We start from the raw sequence: 13,264 nt of genomic DNA on the forward strand, positions 1-13,264 counted from the left end.
GCAGCGGTGAGATGATGAAAACATACAGAAAGAAGTCTGGGAATTGTGGACCCATCCGAGGTGTGAGGAAGAGGATAAGAAGAAGGTAAGAAAATGGCAAGAAGAGTGAAGGCGCGTATATAACAAACACAATTGAAAAACTAAAATAGGAGAAAACATATAGATAAATTAGGTGAGGTGAGTTTTTCAAACATCAAACGATATCACTCCGTTCACTGTGTTGACGGGGGATGGAACACATCCCTCACCAGCACTGCAGCCATCGCCAACATTTCACGCTGCGCCGTGGTATCTGCTACACGCAGCGGGGTCCGATTACTCCCTGCTGCCGCTGGACCAATGTGAGCAGCCGCCCACCCACACGTGATGGCGTTGCTGGCAACCGCGAGTGCCGCACCGAAAAGAGGATGATGTTGAAGCCATTGACACAAGGTTCCTCGCACCTCATGAGGTTGGCGTACATCTTCGAGAAATATCGGTTCCCTGCGGCATTCCCTCAGACAAGAATCAGTTTCACCCCAAGGGGTGCCAACTGGGTTCTGCGAGTCGTCTCCTTCAGTTTCGTCCATCAAAAATAGCAAGACACGTTCACTGGATATCAGCAACTGCTGAAGCTTTGTTTCGTAGCATGAATGAACTCCTCTCGCGAAACCGTTGTCGCGACGGGAGTGACCCACACGCAGAGCCCACTCCTCCTCATCCGCATGCGCGGCTGCCAAAAGTTCAATGGCAACTCGCCACCACCGCGGTGGAGCCACGTATAAGCCTGTTGACTTTAGCACAACTGCCTCCAGTCGCAACACTTCGCTAGAACTAAACACGTGTTGATCGAAGAAATGCTTATCCAGTATGGTAACGAGATCCTCAACATCCGCGTTGACGTCTGCGTATTTCCAACTTATTAGGAGGCAGGCACTCATAAAAAGGAGGTGGTCTCGCGCCGTCAGGTCACTAATGGTTTTGCCACTGCCCTGCTCGTTGAGCGCAAACGCGTGATTCGCCAGCAACTGCAATGCCGTTATTGGCACCTCAAGAGCGTTTTTCCAAGACTGGTCGTACCGTTGGAGTCCTAGCAGGAAGCTGAAGCCCATCAGCAATGCTGTCGCTGCAACCTCTCGTTGTTGCTGAAGCAACCAAACCAAAGCGGTGCTAGCCGCAGTTTGCTCCCGCTTGATTTCACCGCTGGCTAGTGAAAGGACGCTATCTGTGGGGAAGAGACGCAATTTTATAAAGTCATATGCTCGAGAACCTTCTTGCGGCACTGAGGACCCTTCCTCGCAACTTTGTGACGTCATTGCTGCAGCGACCTCATCAGTATACCACCGAAATGCGGAACAAAGGGACGGAGACATGTCTGTTGCTGTAGTGAATTCGGCTGGTGCATGAAGTGCCCATCGTGTGGGCGCCACTCTGGAACGAAGCAGGAATTGTTCATCTTCCCAATGCGCTCGTTGACTGTGCTTTCGCACACTTGTTTTTCCGGTGTCATTTGCATGATGATCAGTTGAAACCGCTGTCGTAACGGCTTTGATGCCTTCTGGTGGCATGCAGAGATCGCCTATCCGCGAATAGTCTGAACCTGCAGTTGCCGCATTCGAAGAATTGTCTGAATCACTAGGAGATAAGTTACTCCTCCCCACTTTCGCGGTAACAATTGGTGAAGAAAAACGGGGCACCTTTACTGGTGCGGTGCCGCCGACTTTTCTACTCGTTGTCATCCAATCGTCCCTATCAGGGGTATTTGCCACTGCACGACAATGAAGCAACTGCTCGCTGAAACCACAAACTCTCTGCCTCTGGTTGGTCATGCCTTTCCTCTTCATCACTCCGTGTCTCTGCTATTGCGCGTAGCTTTTGACTGATACCTTAAGCAAACGCTCTCTCCTATCCCTGCGGGATGCTCTGCCTAACTGTTGACAATCAATAACAGAAAAATAAAATAAAAACGAAGTAGCCTTTGACCCACCATCGTATAATGGTGGAGTGGGTAAAGGAGTTGAAGCAAAGTATACCACAGCAAACAGGATTGAGGAAGGGTGATGGAATTGTTAGACATGAAAAACCCATTCGCCTAACCACAGACGATTGAGTGCCACTTCGGCACAGCACCTCTTGCACGAGTCAATACACCACTCGCTTCATAAGGGACAGATTTAGCACTTTCCCTCTGTGTCCAAGTGCTTCCAAGACGCAACCCTCGTAGTTCTACTACCGTCACATATCCAGTCCAGTAGGTTAACCTTCAATTTGATCCCATAAATCAACGTGAGTTCCAGTAGCAGCATGCACGACCCCAATGGCAATACCACCAGCGGCCGACTCTCTTCAATGGCATATGAGAAACGACTCCAACTGCTGTCGAGTATTGTTCATGAAGAGACTTCCTGTCAGTGGATTCCTGTATGGCGACGGTTGGTTCCCGCAGTAGGATATCCCTAGCTCCCTATCTGAAGTTTCTTCCAAATGCCGCGCAAGGCGCCGTCCAGCACACGTTAATCCTACCGCTCCCCAGCAGTTAGAGACCCCATCGGATGTAGTAAAAAAATACCGCGGGTGACATACAACAAGTAGAGGAATCAGAGCGGGGTCACCGATGTGATCCCGGATAAACACCCGAATATCAATTGGTAGTAGCGTTCGGAGCACTGCGAATGAGAGGCAAGAGCCGTCGCCGCTACCGTCACCTCTATTGCTTTCGTCTGATTCATCCACATCATCTTCAAAATCCATCCCAATTTCCTCCGCCCGGCGCAACAACTCCCGATGGAGGCAACACATGACCTCAAGAACCAACTTTGCTGGAAGCTTTTTCCTACTGGCCAGCGGCGGCTCCCCCGGTGTGGCGCGTGCACGAATATACAACACTTGCCTGCCCCCTTCCGTTTTGTAGCAACCGTCAACAAACCTGTTGAACACAATCAACTTATATTTAGTCGCATTATCACCGCACGCCCCACAGCCACTGTCCACTTTCGCCCCGATATGTGAGCCGGTCCGTTGGGCACTGCACTCTTCATATGGGAAGAAGAGACATGCAATGTTTTCTTTAATTTCGTTTTTAACAAGCGGAGACACGCGGCCCTGAACTTCCCCAATAAGCATTGGGTGCAGTGCTTCGTGCTGCCTAGTGGTGAAATATCGCATCAGGTGGCGCACAAAAGCTATGTTGGCACACGCCCCCATGGGGTACATTGCGCACGAAGGGGCGGCGACAATATCTTCACCCAGCGGCTGTACAAATAGCCTCGCCGATGGAAGTTGCTCCAGTTTCTCATAAACAGCAGCTTGCAACCCACAAAAAAGACGATCCAACATGTCTACGTTTTCCTCAGGGTCGGGCGCAGTCCCTTGCCAATAAGAAACAAAGCTCCACCACGGACGTTCGTCGACAACCAACCGACTCACTGGGGCATCTGCGACTTCTCCCTCATCACTCAATTCCCTCAGCACGACACTGTGAGGCAGTCGCCCTGTTGGGGGCATGTCCCCCTTTGCAGTAACTTGTGCTTCCGGCACTGCACAAAGTCGACGGCGAAGGAAAAGTACACCAATATCGGATAGCGCTTCGTTTGATGACTCAAGGTGTGGTGATTGCCTCCCCTGGTGCTGAGTCTTGCGCTGCTGGCACTCAGCCAAAGGCCTCCCCCAGCACCACTCCACACCTAGAGTGCTGAGCGCTGACAGAAAAGCAACTTCTCGACGACGTCGCACGTCCTCACGATTCAACACGAAAAGAGAGGTGAGTGATGGGTGTGCTGCCAAAACACGGTTCCGCACCGCGGCAAAGTCAACAAAACCGTGGCCGTCGCTGTCAACTGACATGCCAGTAGAACTCACGGGGATTGTTTGAATGAACTGCAGCAGCGGCAAAAGACTCTGTGAAAGACGATAGCGTTCCATTGATGAGGGGGCGATGATTCGCTCCCCCATATGCATTACGGTGTGAGCTTCACCAACAGGAGGAGAAGGAGCAGAGTTGACGGGTACGTGGTGTGACTGGGTCGGTGAAGCCGCTTCGCTTCTCACAGTAGTCGATTCAGCCCCCCTTGCGCTACCCATTCCACAACCATCCCTCACACGCACAACAGAACCGTTGCTAGAAAACGCAAACAGCTCACACTCGTATACCAGCAAAAGCCGTTTGATGTCATTGGACAACTCGCGGCGTGTGAAGCTCGTTGCAGCGTGGCTTAGCGACGCACGATGAATGACTTTTAGTGGCACTGGACGCCTCTCACCGCAACCATTCGAAGCTTCCAACGTGCGCACGAGCGCAGCGATTTCAGTAGCCAACTCCCGCACGCCGGGTCTAACACGGATCACAAGTTTCTCGTCTGCGCCTCTGCTTTCAGGACTGATTTTCCCATCAAGTGATGTTCGGGACGAAGACGGCGATAAGGTGAACACGCATGTACTCTGAATTCGACTCGTAAGGAGCTGCTTGTTGTGTTCCACCCCAACCCCAGCTCCCACTAATCGAACAGGAGATCCGGCGCCAGGAACCAATCGCGAGAGCAATGGCTGAAAATGTTCTTCCATGTATTCCAATGGCACTGGCGGATAAAAAGGCGCGCTTATCGTCACACCGCCCCACGTGTCAGCAGTTGTGGTTGCAATTGCTTCACCCAAATCCACCCCTTTCCCATTCGCCATTTCACGCTGTTCGTTGAGATGCCGTCGATACATCACTAGCACCGCCGCAACCTCGGTGGTTATTTCCCCAGCATCGAGCAAAGGTGTTCCCACGGCGGGAAGTGGCCCTGACAGAACATTTGGTGGTGATGATGTAACGGGTTTTGTGGTCTGTGGTTGTCGCTGTGGTGGCGGGACCATGTGCTTCACAGATGATGCCACACTTGCTCTTGGCCCCTTGCTAAATAAAATTGCGCTCTCACTGTTCCTCCCACTGAAACTCGACGAAGCCAACCGTGCTTCCACCATTGGAGAATCAAAAATAAGCCCTACACACCGATGGACGCACGGGCGGCATCCCGCTAGAGGTTGCCGAAGTTTCAATAAAACCTGCATTTCCTCCTTTTATTGGTGTCCTCTGAGCCCACTACCTGGCAACCTGTGAGCGACCAAATGCCAAGGGGTCAGGAAATGTCGGCTTTCCGTAAAGGAGGAACGAGACCAACGGGGAAGAAAGGGAGGAAATTGCATCTGTGCTGAAGCCGATGATGAGAAACAAGCGCGCCAGTGCATTCCTCCGTGAGAAGTGTCAGTTAGGTCGCAATTACTTGAAGTAAAGACTTCTCTTCCCCCCTCATTGGTAAGGGTGATCGAGGGGAGAAGGGGAATCCTCTCAAGGTACAAGCAGACGCACGAAACCAAATAAGTGCGTAATTATGCCAGACTTCAGCAAATCTTTGCCAGCGGAATTCAATTCAATTATGCACCTCCTTTTGGTCCACCCTTCTGGTGTACAAAGAATTCACCTCCTCGAGTTAACCAACCATCTCGCGGTCCGTGAAGTTGCTTTTTCTTGTGGTGGCACATGTGGAAAAAAAAAATTTGTCCATGCGAGGAGAGAAGGTACCCAAATAAAAAATTAATGTAAGCTCAAACGGATCCGTCGGCACCTCACATAACATCCTGGAAACATTCCGCATGATGCGACACGCCTTAACTTTGAGGTTGAGCGCAGAGATTGCCCAGTTGCGTTTCTCCCCCCCCCCCGCCGCCCTGTTGTTAAGTTCACCGGGGCTTTACGATCGATAACGGGTCCATGCAAACGATAGCAAACACAATCGGGTGTTGCGTTGCCTTCAGTGGTAAATATGCATACATACACACACACATATATATATATATCGAATCAATCATGGCCACTTATATACTCGCTTCGACACCGGGGACTGCGATACAATGAGCGACGAAACACTTTTTAACCCTTCGCATGCTAGCCGAATGTTGTACAGGCTCAAATGACGCTGCATCGTGTGTTGAGACAACGGAGCTTTGACTCATCGGACGTTTCCAACGTGGGGTGTTCTGCAGTTCATTGATAGAAAAAGTTGTAGGAGCAAGGAAAAAAGAATCGAGCTCCGGCCTGCTTCAACGGAGCATTCAAAGAGCATCACAAACCAAACAGGGCGAAAGGAAATGCAAAGCATAACGGTTTAAACCCCCACAGTGACATGGTTTGGGTGGGTGATGATAGAGCAGCAGTTGATTGAGCCAGTCGTTGACGGACGGAAAAATGAAGTCGTGGGGAGCAAGCTTGCAGCAGTGTTTGCTTGGTAACAACTGGGAGGAAGAATAGCACAAAGTACCATCTGTACACTTGAAATTAACACACCAAAAGTTCGCAAATCACTGGTGGGTACGGTTCCCTCAGCCGGTCCGACTTACCAGGCGAAACTTGCGGTAGGGGCGGCCACAAGACACAACCCGGTGCTCGTGTATCACAGAGCTCTAAACCCCCATTCAGCGACACCCAACCCGTCCGCCACGGCACCAGTGTGAGTGTCAGCGTCGTCATTCCGTTCGGCTCAACAACACCCACGGGAACAGCCAGCGGCCCCGCATACACAAACGCTGGCGCCAGCAGCTCTGGCCGGACCCGCAATGCTAAATCAACGGTTTGTTGCGTGTGGTGGTTGACGATGGCACACTCAAACTTGACAGGGGTTCCCACTTGCGGTGACGTGGGCTCCATGTTGGTTACATGCAATTCCAACATCGGATGCCTGGGAAGCTCAAGCTGCACGACACCACTACCGTCTCTTCCACTGTCTCCATTTGGCCGCCTCCAGTCCCAAACCACGTAACCAACGTCGACAATCCGCGGTGCCACGGCACCTACTTGTTCGGCAAGAGGCATCTGTCCCAACATAAGGGAGCGCACCGCCTCTGGCCTCATGGTAAACTCAAAGAAATATCTACGTTTGTCCTTCGGACTCAGAAAAACGTCGTCTACTACCTCAATTCCACCGCTCAGGTGGCGCACATTGGCACCACTTATATCACATTCTTCCGCTTCCCCAGCGGAATTTGATTCGCTGTGCGGTCCCGTGGTCACTTGATTCGCCACTGCACTTTTAGAAGACGACAGTACTTGAAAAGTCTCCCCAACACGTAGCTCCACATTTTCCACAACAATCGGAACCGTTGCGACATTTTGCAGACATACTGTTAATGCATACCTCCTAGATGGAAAAAAGGAATCCGATGACCCAACTGAGGCGCTCGGGCCCTTTTCTTGCAACTGCCTATCATTGTCACCACCTCTGCCAAACGACGCGGGGAGAAGACGAAGTGACCGACGAACTTCAATTATCGCATGTTCAACCTCAATCGTCGATGCCCATGTCAGTCGTTTTTGCTCCTTGACAACATCAACACATGTGGCCACCACGCTGAGGGTATACTGACCAGGGGATGAGAGGAGATGCTCTACAGTAAAGGAGACGTTTCCCCTGGCTTCAATTGCGGGGCACTCATGGTTTACGAGAGTCACGTGCCGCACGGATGGTGTGACGATATTAATTCGTATTACTGCTGTTGTTAGAGGATACGCTGCAGCGTTGTGGAAACTTAAGATCGCACGAAACGGTTGACCAACGAAGTGCTTACCGACTACGGACGGCAGCGAAAGAACGGAACTAACGCCTTGCATTGCCAGTCGTGCCGCCTCGCTTCGTCGCTGGGAAACCAATGGATCGCCACTCTGTTTGACCGTCACCAGGGGATGGTGGAGCGGATTAGCGAGAACATCAAAAAGAATATCGCCTTCTTCCACTAGTTCTGGTAGGGACGACTGGGCCAATTCAGGTTTACGAAGTACTGCTGCCCTGACAGTGAGGGGGTTTGCCAAGATGGCGGGCATGTAATCAGTCGCTGAGAATACAGAAACTCCCCCATCCTTTTCTCCCTTAGCCCCGTTGAAAGAGGGTGATACACCGTCTTTTGACATTGAGATAGCTAATTTTTTTTTTTAAAGCACGTTACCACAGTGAGAAAATGCACGTCGAGTGGCCGCGTTGAGACAGAAGAAATGCAAGTGTAAGTGTAAGCACATAACACACCAATTATGAATCGCACCAAGAAAAAGACGGTGACAGGGGGAGGCTAAAAATAGACACAATCCCAATTAGAAGCAGGTGGTATGCTATGACAAATGCGTGCAGGAGACAGCAATGTTATACCAGTAAACTCAGCAAATGAAGAAATGCAAATAAAGGATGTGGCAGTGTATGGAAAGAGGGCGCAAGCGAGTAGGAACGTATCCCTGCCTCCTTGCACTTGATGATTCGGACGGCACACACAGGAAATTCAATCGTCCATTCGAGGGGTTCTGTGTGCCATCAACTAACTCCACAGCGTATTTCTTCGTTTAGAGAAAGATGAGCAGCCAAACTTTTTACCAATCGTCATCATCGTCGGTTTTACGTTTCGGCGGAAGTTTTCCGGGAGCCGGTGGTGGCGGTGGCGGAGGAGGAGGAGGAGGCGCAACCTTTGGTGGCGGTCCCTTCGGCGGTGGCGCTTTCGGAGGGGGTGGTGGAGGTGGCGGTGGTGGAACTCCACCCTTTTGTGGGGGTGCCGGTGCGTTTCTGTTTATCGCCATACCCTTCGATGGTCCAGAGGCGGGAGGGCGCCTGCCATGATCGTCGTCTTCATCCTCACCGTCAGAGTGCATTCCCAATATCCCTTTGCGACGATTCGCAAGCAGAGAAGAAAGCGCATCAAGGTTGCTCTTCGTTGCTGGTTTAGGGGCCGGTTTAACATCCGATTTGGCGGCCGGCTTCGCGGGTGCCTTTGCTTGCCCGGGTGGTGGTGGTGGAGGAGGCGGGGGTGGAGCCGGTGGTGCATTACCAATTGGTAGTCCTTTCGTCGCAGCTGCTCCGGGTAATGAAGGCATGGGTGGTGGCGCTTTTATTGGTGGAGGGGGTGGCGCCTTCATTTTTCCCGCAAACATTGGTGGCGGCGGCGGGGGTGGTGGTGGCGCTTTACCGGGTGGTCGCAATCCACCTGGCGGTGGGGGTGGTGGTGGAAGCCCACTTGGCACGAGAGCACGTGAGGACGGGCCACCTGCTGCATCAGGACCTGCGGTAATCGCCAATGCCTCCTGACCTTTCTTTTTATTTCGAGTCGACCCACTGCCACTTCCAACTGAATCACCCCTTTCCCCAAGCCGTCGCTGCCCGCTTGGCGCGATGTTGTCCTGGTCCTCCAAACTGTAGGCATTCCACGCAACCTCCGCAATGCCTTCAAGGGGCAAGTTTTCTGGGAGATCGTCCATCAGATTCGCCACCTCCTCCATCAGCGGGACGAAGGCGTATTCATCAGTCGACGCTTGGGTCACGTAATCGCGGTGCACATCTGATGTACCAAGTCGCTGCTTGGTGGCTACGACACGCTCTTGCCGCTGTTGCGTCAGCACATCCATTTCATGGTACTCTTTGTAGAGGTTCTCCCTAGTATTAAATAATAATAGCGAGCTGACGCTCATGAGATGTGCCGGTAGTCTCCCAAGGCCGCGATCCACACCACTATGATAGCGCCACGTCGCACCAAGCGGCATTAAGCTCTTAACTGTTGCCTCCTGCAATGGATGCTGCGGTTTCATTAACCGCTGCTCTGCTCCAGGGCAATCAAGGCGACGGACGGGCTTCGGATATGCATCCTCCCCTTCCTGGCCTCCAAGCTGCCATGGGTCGGAGCCGTTGCCGCTATCGCCCCCGCTACTGCCCACCACTGGTGATGCACCCGAATCATCTGCTTGAATGATTGCTGGCATGACATACGCCCTTTCTGGCACACAGCCTCGATCCTCACACGGTGCGCGCCCTATTGGAAGCGTGTAGTGTTTTTGTTTTGGAAATCGAACCCTACTCTTCACCACCATCGCCTCCCTACGTCCTTGAAGCTGCTCGACTTGATCAGCACAAACCGCGATGCGTCCCTGAAGTTGCTCCAGTGTTTCGCGTGACCGCTCAACAGCCTGTTCAATGTTACCAAAGACACGTTCGCTTGTTTGATCAAGCCGCCCAAGAGCCCTGATGACGGACAGCATCGACGCATACCCACCATTTGTCAAGGGAACCGGCAGAGTATACCCATGTATGGGTGTCATAGTGGTCTCCTTGTACATGGAATGTCAAAATATGACACTACAGTTCGCAAGCAATGAGGATAGTACGACCACCTTCCGCCTGGAATTTCTTCGCAAGGTTGGCCCCTCTGGTTCCCCTTTCCGCCAGTGGCAAGCACACATAATATCATCAAAAGATGGTCGGTATGTTAAATTGAGGGGGGGGGGCAAAGAGAGAGAGAGAGAGCGAGAAAAAAGGGGGAAAAATTAAACATAAATGCTAGCAAACACCCTGCGTTCCAACATGTGAGTCCAACAACGTTGCACCACAAGACGACAGACGCAAAAATCATTAAAAGGAACAGTTAAGCAGCAGAAAAGTAGAAATGAACGCTCAATCGAGCAAAAGAGCCGTGGTCGTTTAGGCCATGATGTTGTATGGGGTGATCTTACCCTTTGGTGTGATCAGCTTCACGTGGAGGCCGCGTTGTTGCAACTTCCCTGCGTCACGTAACTCCTCGTACTCATTTCGGAGGATGTTTGTGAAGCCCCAATATTTCGATATCACAATGATTTGCCTACCAGGGAACTTCATCTTAGCACGGCGAAGAGACTCCAGTGCCTGTGGGACGTATGTGTCCTTTGTCCTCATAGACAAGAGGATCTGACCAATCCGCACGCGGGCGCAGGTCCCATTCGGTTTGCCGTACGACTGCCGCATGCCCGTCTGCAGACGATCGGCGCCAGCACACGAAAGCATTTTGTTGATGCGAAGTACGTGGAACGGATGGGCGCGGATACGCATGTGGAAACATTCCTTGTTGGCACGCTTCACCATATACTTGTTAGCCTGAATACGGGCAGCTTCCAATGCCTCAGATGAGATTTGCTCTAGTTCACGGGACACAACATGGACACACACGGGGAACTCATCCACTGGCGCACGGCGCTTACCAATGTCGAAGGTGCGAATCCTCGGGTCCGGTACACCACGACAGAAGCGTGACTTAGGATACGGTTTGTTCTTGCAGAAGCGGTAGCAACGTGCGGGACGGCGAGCCATGACGAATCTTTTGGCCGATCAAACCACTGCAGAAACAAGAAGTATAAGAAAGTACAGACAAAGGAAAAAAAGGAAAGATGTGAGGAAAAAGTTATGTTAACATCACAATGGATGGAGGATTCACTGTGCACGACTGAGACGGTGGGTCAACATTACGTGACTCACGTTTAACTTTCAGGCCATTATTTTTAAAAAGGAAATTAAGAAAAAACTTTTCACCTCGGTAATCGCTCACGAAAAGCACTCTCGATCAGTTGGGATCCATCGTCAGTTCCATGATAGCATTGACGATATCTCCCTTGTTGTTCCGAAGGGCGCGGATTGCTCCAATGCGGTCCGTTTTGCCTTGTGCCATAACCACAGCAATCTCCTTATCGTCGAATTCGCCTTCCACAATCTCGACATCGTCGGGAGTCTGTTTGCTCTCAGATGGGGCAGCTGCTGCAGGAGTTTCACCAGCAAGCTCAGAGGTTTCCTCTCCTGCAGTTCCCACCTCCTCCACAAGGGCGCCAGACACCGCGCGAGCTGCGGCTTCCTGCGTTTGCATCGTTGTGTCGCCAAGCTGAGCTTCACCAAAGATTAGGAATGTGTTGGTTCCTGGAAAGCGGTACACCTCGGGTTGGTTCACCACAAAAGAGAGCGCCGCACGTTTGCGAATGTGTACCTTAGAGATGTTTGGCTCAGGTTTCAAACCCATCTTGGCCATAGCCTTTGCGTAGCGCTTGGATGGCTTGGAAGCCTGTTGAGTGTCAGCAGCTTCGAGGGTTGGGACCTCGTCGTCTTCCACTGGAGGGTTTTGAACATCGTTAGCGCTCATCGTGATGGTCCGGGTTACTGTTCAGATTGGATGTAGCGAAAGAAATGTAAGAAGGGAAAAGAAAAGTTGAAATGCGCATAAAACAGGGAGGGAGAAATCTAAAAGCAGACACGCAGAGAAAAACGAAGGAATGAGGCGAATGTAGTAGCACAAACATTTTTATAATTTTTGTATCACTTACTCTTTTCTGTTATCACTGTATATTGTTCTCGCACATTCTTTCCTTCGTAACTTACAAGCAGGTGGCCACGGAAACACTCCTAGGCAGAACCCCACAAATCACTTCTGAGAGTCCACTTCAAATCTCATATTTTTTTCTTACAGTTTTCATTTCCCTCCATCCCCCTTATGTCCTTATTGGGGGTTTCACTTACACTGTTGCTCACGAAAAGCACTCTCGATCAGTTGGGATCCATCGTCAGTTCCATGATAGCATTGACGATATCTCCCTTGTTGTTCCGAAGGGCGCGGATTGCTCCAATGCGGTCCGTTTTGCCTTGTGCCATAACCACAGCAATCTCCTTATCGTCGAATTCGCCTTCCACAATCTCGACATCGTCGGGAGTCTGTTTGCTCTCAGATGGGGCAGCTGCTGCAGGAGTTTCACCAGCAAGCTCAGAGGTTTCCTCTCCTGCAGTTCCCACCTCCTCCACAAGGGCGCCAGACACCGCGCGAGCTGCGGCTTCCTGCGTTTGCATCGTTGTGTCGCCAAGCTGAGCTTCACCAAAGATTAGGAATGTGTTGGTTCCTGGAAAGCGGTACACCTCGGGTTGGTTCACCACAAAAGAGAGCGCCGCACGTTTGCGAATGTGTACCTTAGAGATGTTTGGCTCAGGTTTCAAACCCATCTTGGCCATAGCCTTTGCGTAGCGCTTGGATGGCTTGGAAGCCTGTTGAGTGTCAGCAGCTTCGAGGGTTGGGACCTCGTCGTCTTCCACTGGAGGGTTTTGAACATCGTTAGCGCTCATCGTGATGGTCCGGGTTACTGTTCAGATTGGATGTAGCGAAAGAAATGTAAGAAGGGAAAAGAAAAGTTGAAATGCGCATAAAACAGGGAGGGAGAAATCTAAAAGCAGACACGCAGTGGATAAATAATGTAAAGGAAGATGTGTATGCATGTAGATAAATTCGCTGATTCAAATGTAAATATATAAGCAGAGGAAATTCCCCCTCCCTCTCCCCCGATTATAGCTGTCGTTGTCTCGTTTGTGGGATCATGCCGTAGATTGCGTTTGCAGGACAAACACCCCTCATGCTTTTCATGAATGCAGCACTAGTCTTGTTATTATTAATATATATATATATATTGCATTCACAGCACAGGCAGGAACCAGGGTAAGAAATTTAC

At 51.2% G+C, this 13,264-nt stretch overlaps 7 protein-coding genes across 7 annotated transcripts, besides 4 other annotated features; all 7 read right to left on the minus strand.

Annotated features, from left to right (window-relative positions):
• Window positions 1–212: 212 nt before the first annotated feature.
• Window positions 213–1,823, minus strand: Tb09.211.0070 (hypothetical protein, conserved; the record flags this gene model as incomplete). The annotated part of the gene is made up of 1 exon (XM_822053.1): window positions 213–1,823. One exon carries the CDS (start codon window positions 1,821–1,823, stop codon window positions 213–215), a length of 1,611 nt encoding a protein of 536 aa, XP_827146.1.
• Window positions 1,824–2,325: 502 nt separating this feature from the next.
• On the minus strand, window positions 2,326–5,028 carry Tb09.211.0080 (hypothetical protein, conserved; the record flags this gene model as incomplete). Its single annotated transcript, XM_822054.1, has 1 exon — window positions 2,326–5,028. One exon carries the CDS (start codon window positions 5,026–5,028, stop codon window positions 2,326–2,328), a length of 2,703 nt encoding a protein of 900 aa, XP_827147.1.
• Window positions 5,029–5,780: 752 nt separating this feature from the next.
• Window positions 5,781–5,814: a microsatellite.
• A 478-nt stretch (window positions 5,815–6,292) lies between these two features.
• Window positions 6,293–7,918, minus strand: Tb09.211.0090 (hypothetical protein, conserved; the record flags this gene model as incomplete). The annotated part of the gene is made up of 1 exon (XM_822055.1): window positions 6,293–7,918. The coding sequence occupies one exon, from the start codon at window positions 7,916–7,918 to the stop codon at window positions 6,293–6,295; it is 1,626 nt and encodes a 541-aa protein (XP_827148.1).
• Window positions 7,919–8,365: 447 nt separating this feature from the next.
• Tb09.211.0100 (hypothetical protein, conserved) lies at window positions 8,366–10,096 on the minus strand (the record flags this gene model as incomplete). The annotated part of the gene is made up of 1 exon (XM_822056.1): window positions 8,366–10,096. One exon carries the CDS (start codon window positions 10,094–10,096, stop codon window positions 8,366–8,368), a length of 1,731 nt encoding a protein of 576 aa, XP_827149.1.
• Window positions 8,421–8,521: a microsatellite.
• Window positions 8,772–8,811: a microsatellite.
• A 361-nt stretch (window positions 10,097–10,457) lies between the features above and the next one.
• Window positions 10,458–11,099, minus strand: Tb09.211.0110 (60S ribosomal protein L10, putative; the record flags this gene model as incomplete). The annotated part of the gene is made up of 1 exon (XM_822057.1): window positions 10,458–11,099. One exon carries the CDS (start codon window positions 11,097–11,099, stop codon window positions 10,458–10,460), a length of 642 nt encoding a protein of 213 aa, XP_827150.1.
• Window positions 11,100–11,349: 250 nt separating this feature from the next.
• Window positions 11,350–11,916, minus strand: Tb09.211.0120 (nascent polypeptide associated complex subunit, putative; the record flags this gene model as incomplete). Its single annotated transcript, XM_822058.1, has 1 exon — window positions 11,350–11,916. One exon carries the CDS (start codon window positions 11,914–11,916, stop codon window positions 11,350–11,352), a length of 567 nt encoding a protein of 188 aa, XP_827151.1.
• A 401-nt stretch (window positions 11,917–12,317) lies between these two features.
• Tb09.211.0130 (nascent polypeptide associated complex subunit, putative) lies at window positions 12,318–12,884 on the minus strand (the record flags this gene model as incomplete). Its single annotated transcript, XM_822059.1, has 1 exon — window positions 12,318–12,884. The coding sequence occupies one exon, from the start codon at window positions 12,882–12,884 to the stop codon at window positions 12,318–12,320; it is 567 nt and encodes a 188-aa protein (XP_827152.1).
• Window positions 12,885–13,198: 314 nt separating this feature from the next.
• Window positions 13,199–13,224: a sequence feature (AT_rich).
• The last annotated feature ends 40 nt before the right edge of the window (window positions 13,225–13,264 follow it).

The sequence above is a fragment of the Trypanosoma brucei genome, chromosome 9 (genome assembly GCF_000002445.2).
Source record: "Trypanosoma brucei brucei TREU927 chromosome 9, whole genome shotgun sequence".
NCBI lineage: Eukaryota > Euglenozoa > Kinetoplastea > Trypanosomatida > Trypanosomatidae > Trypanosoma > Trypanosoma brucei.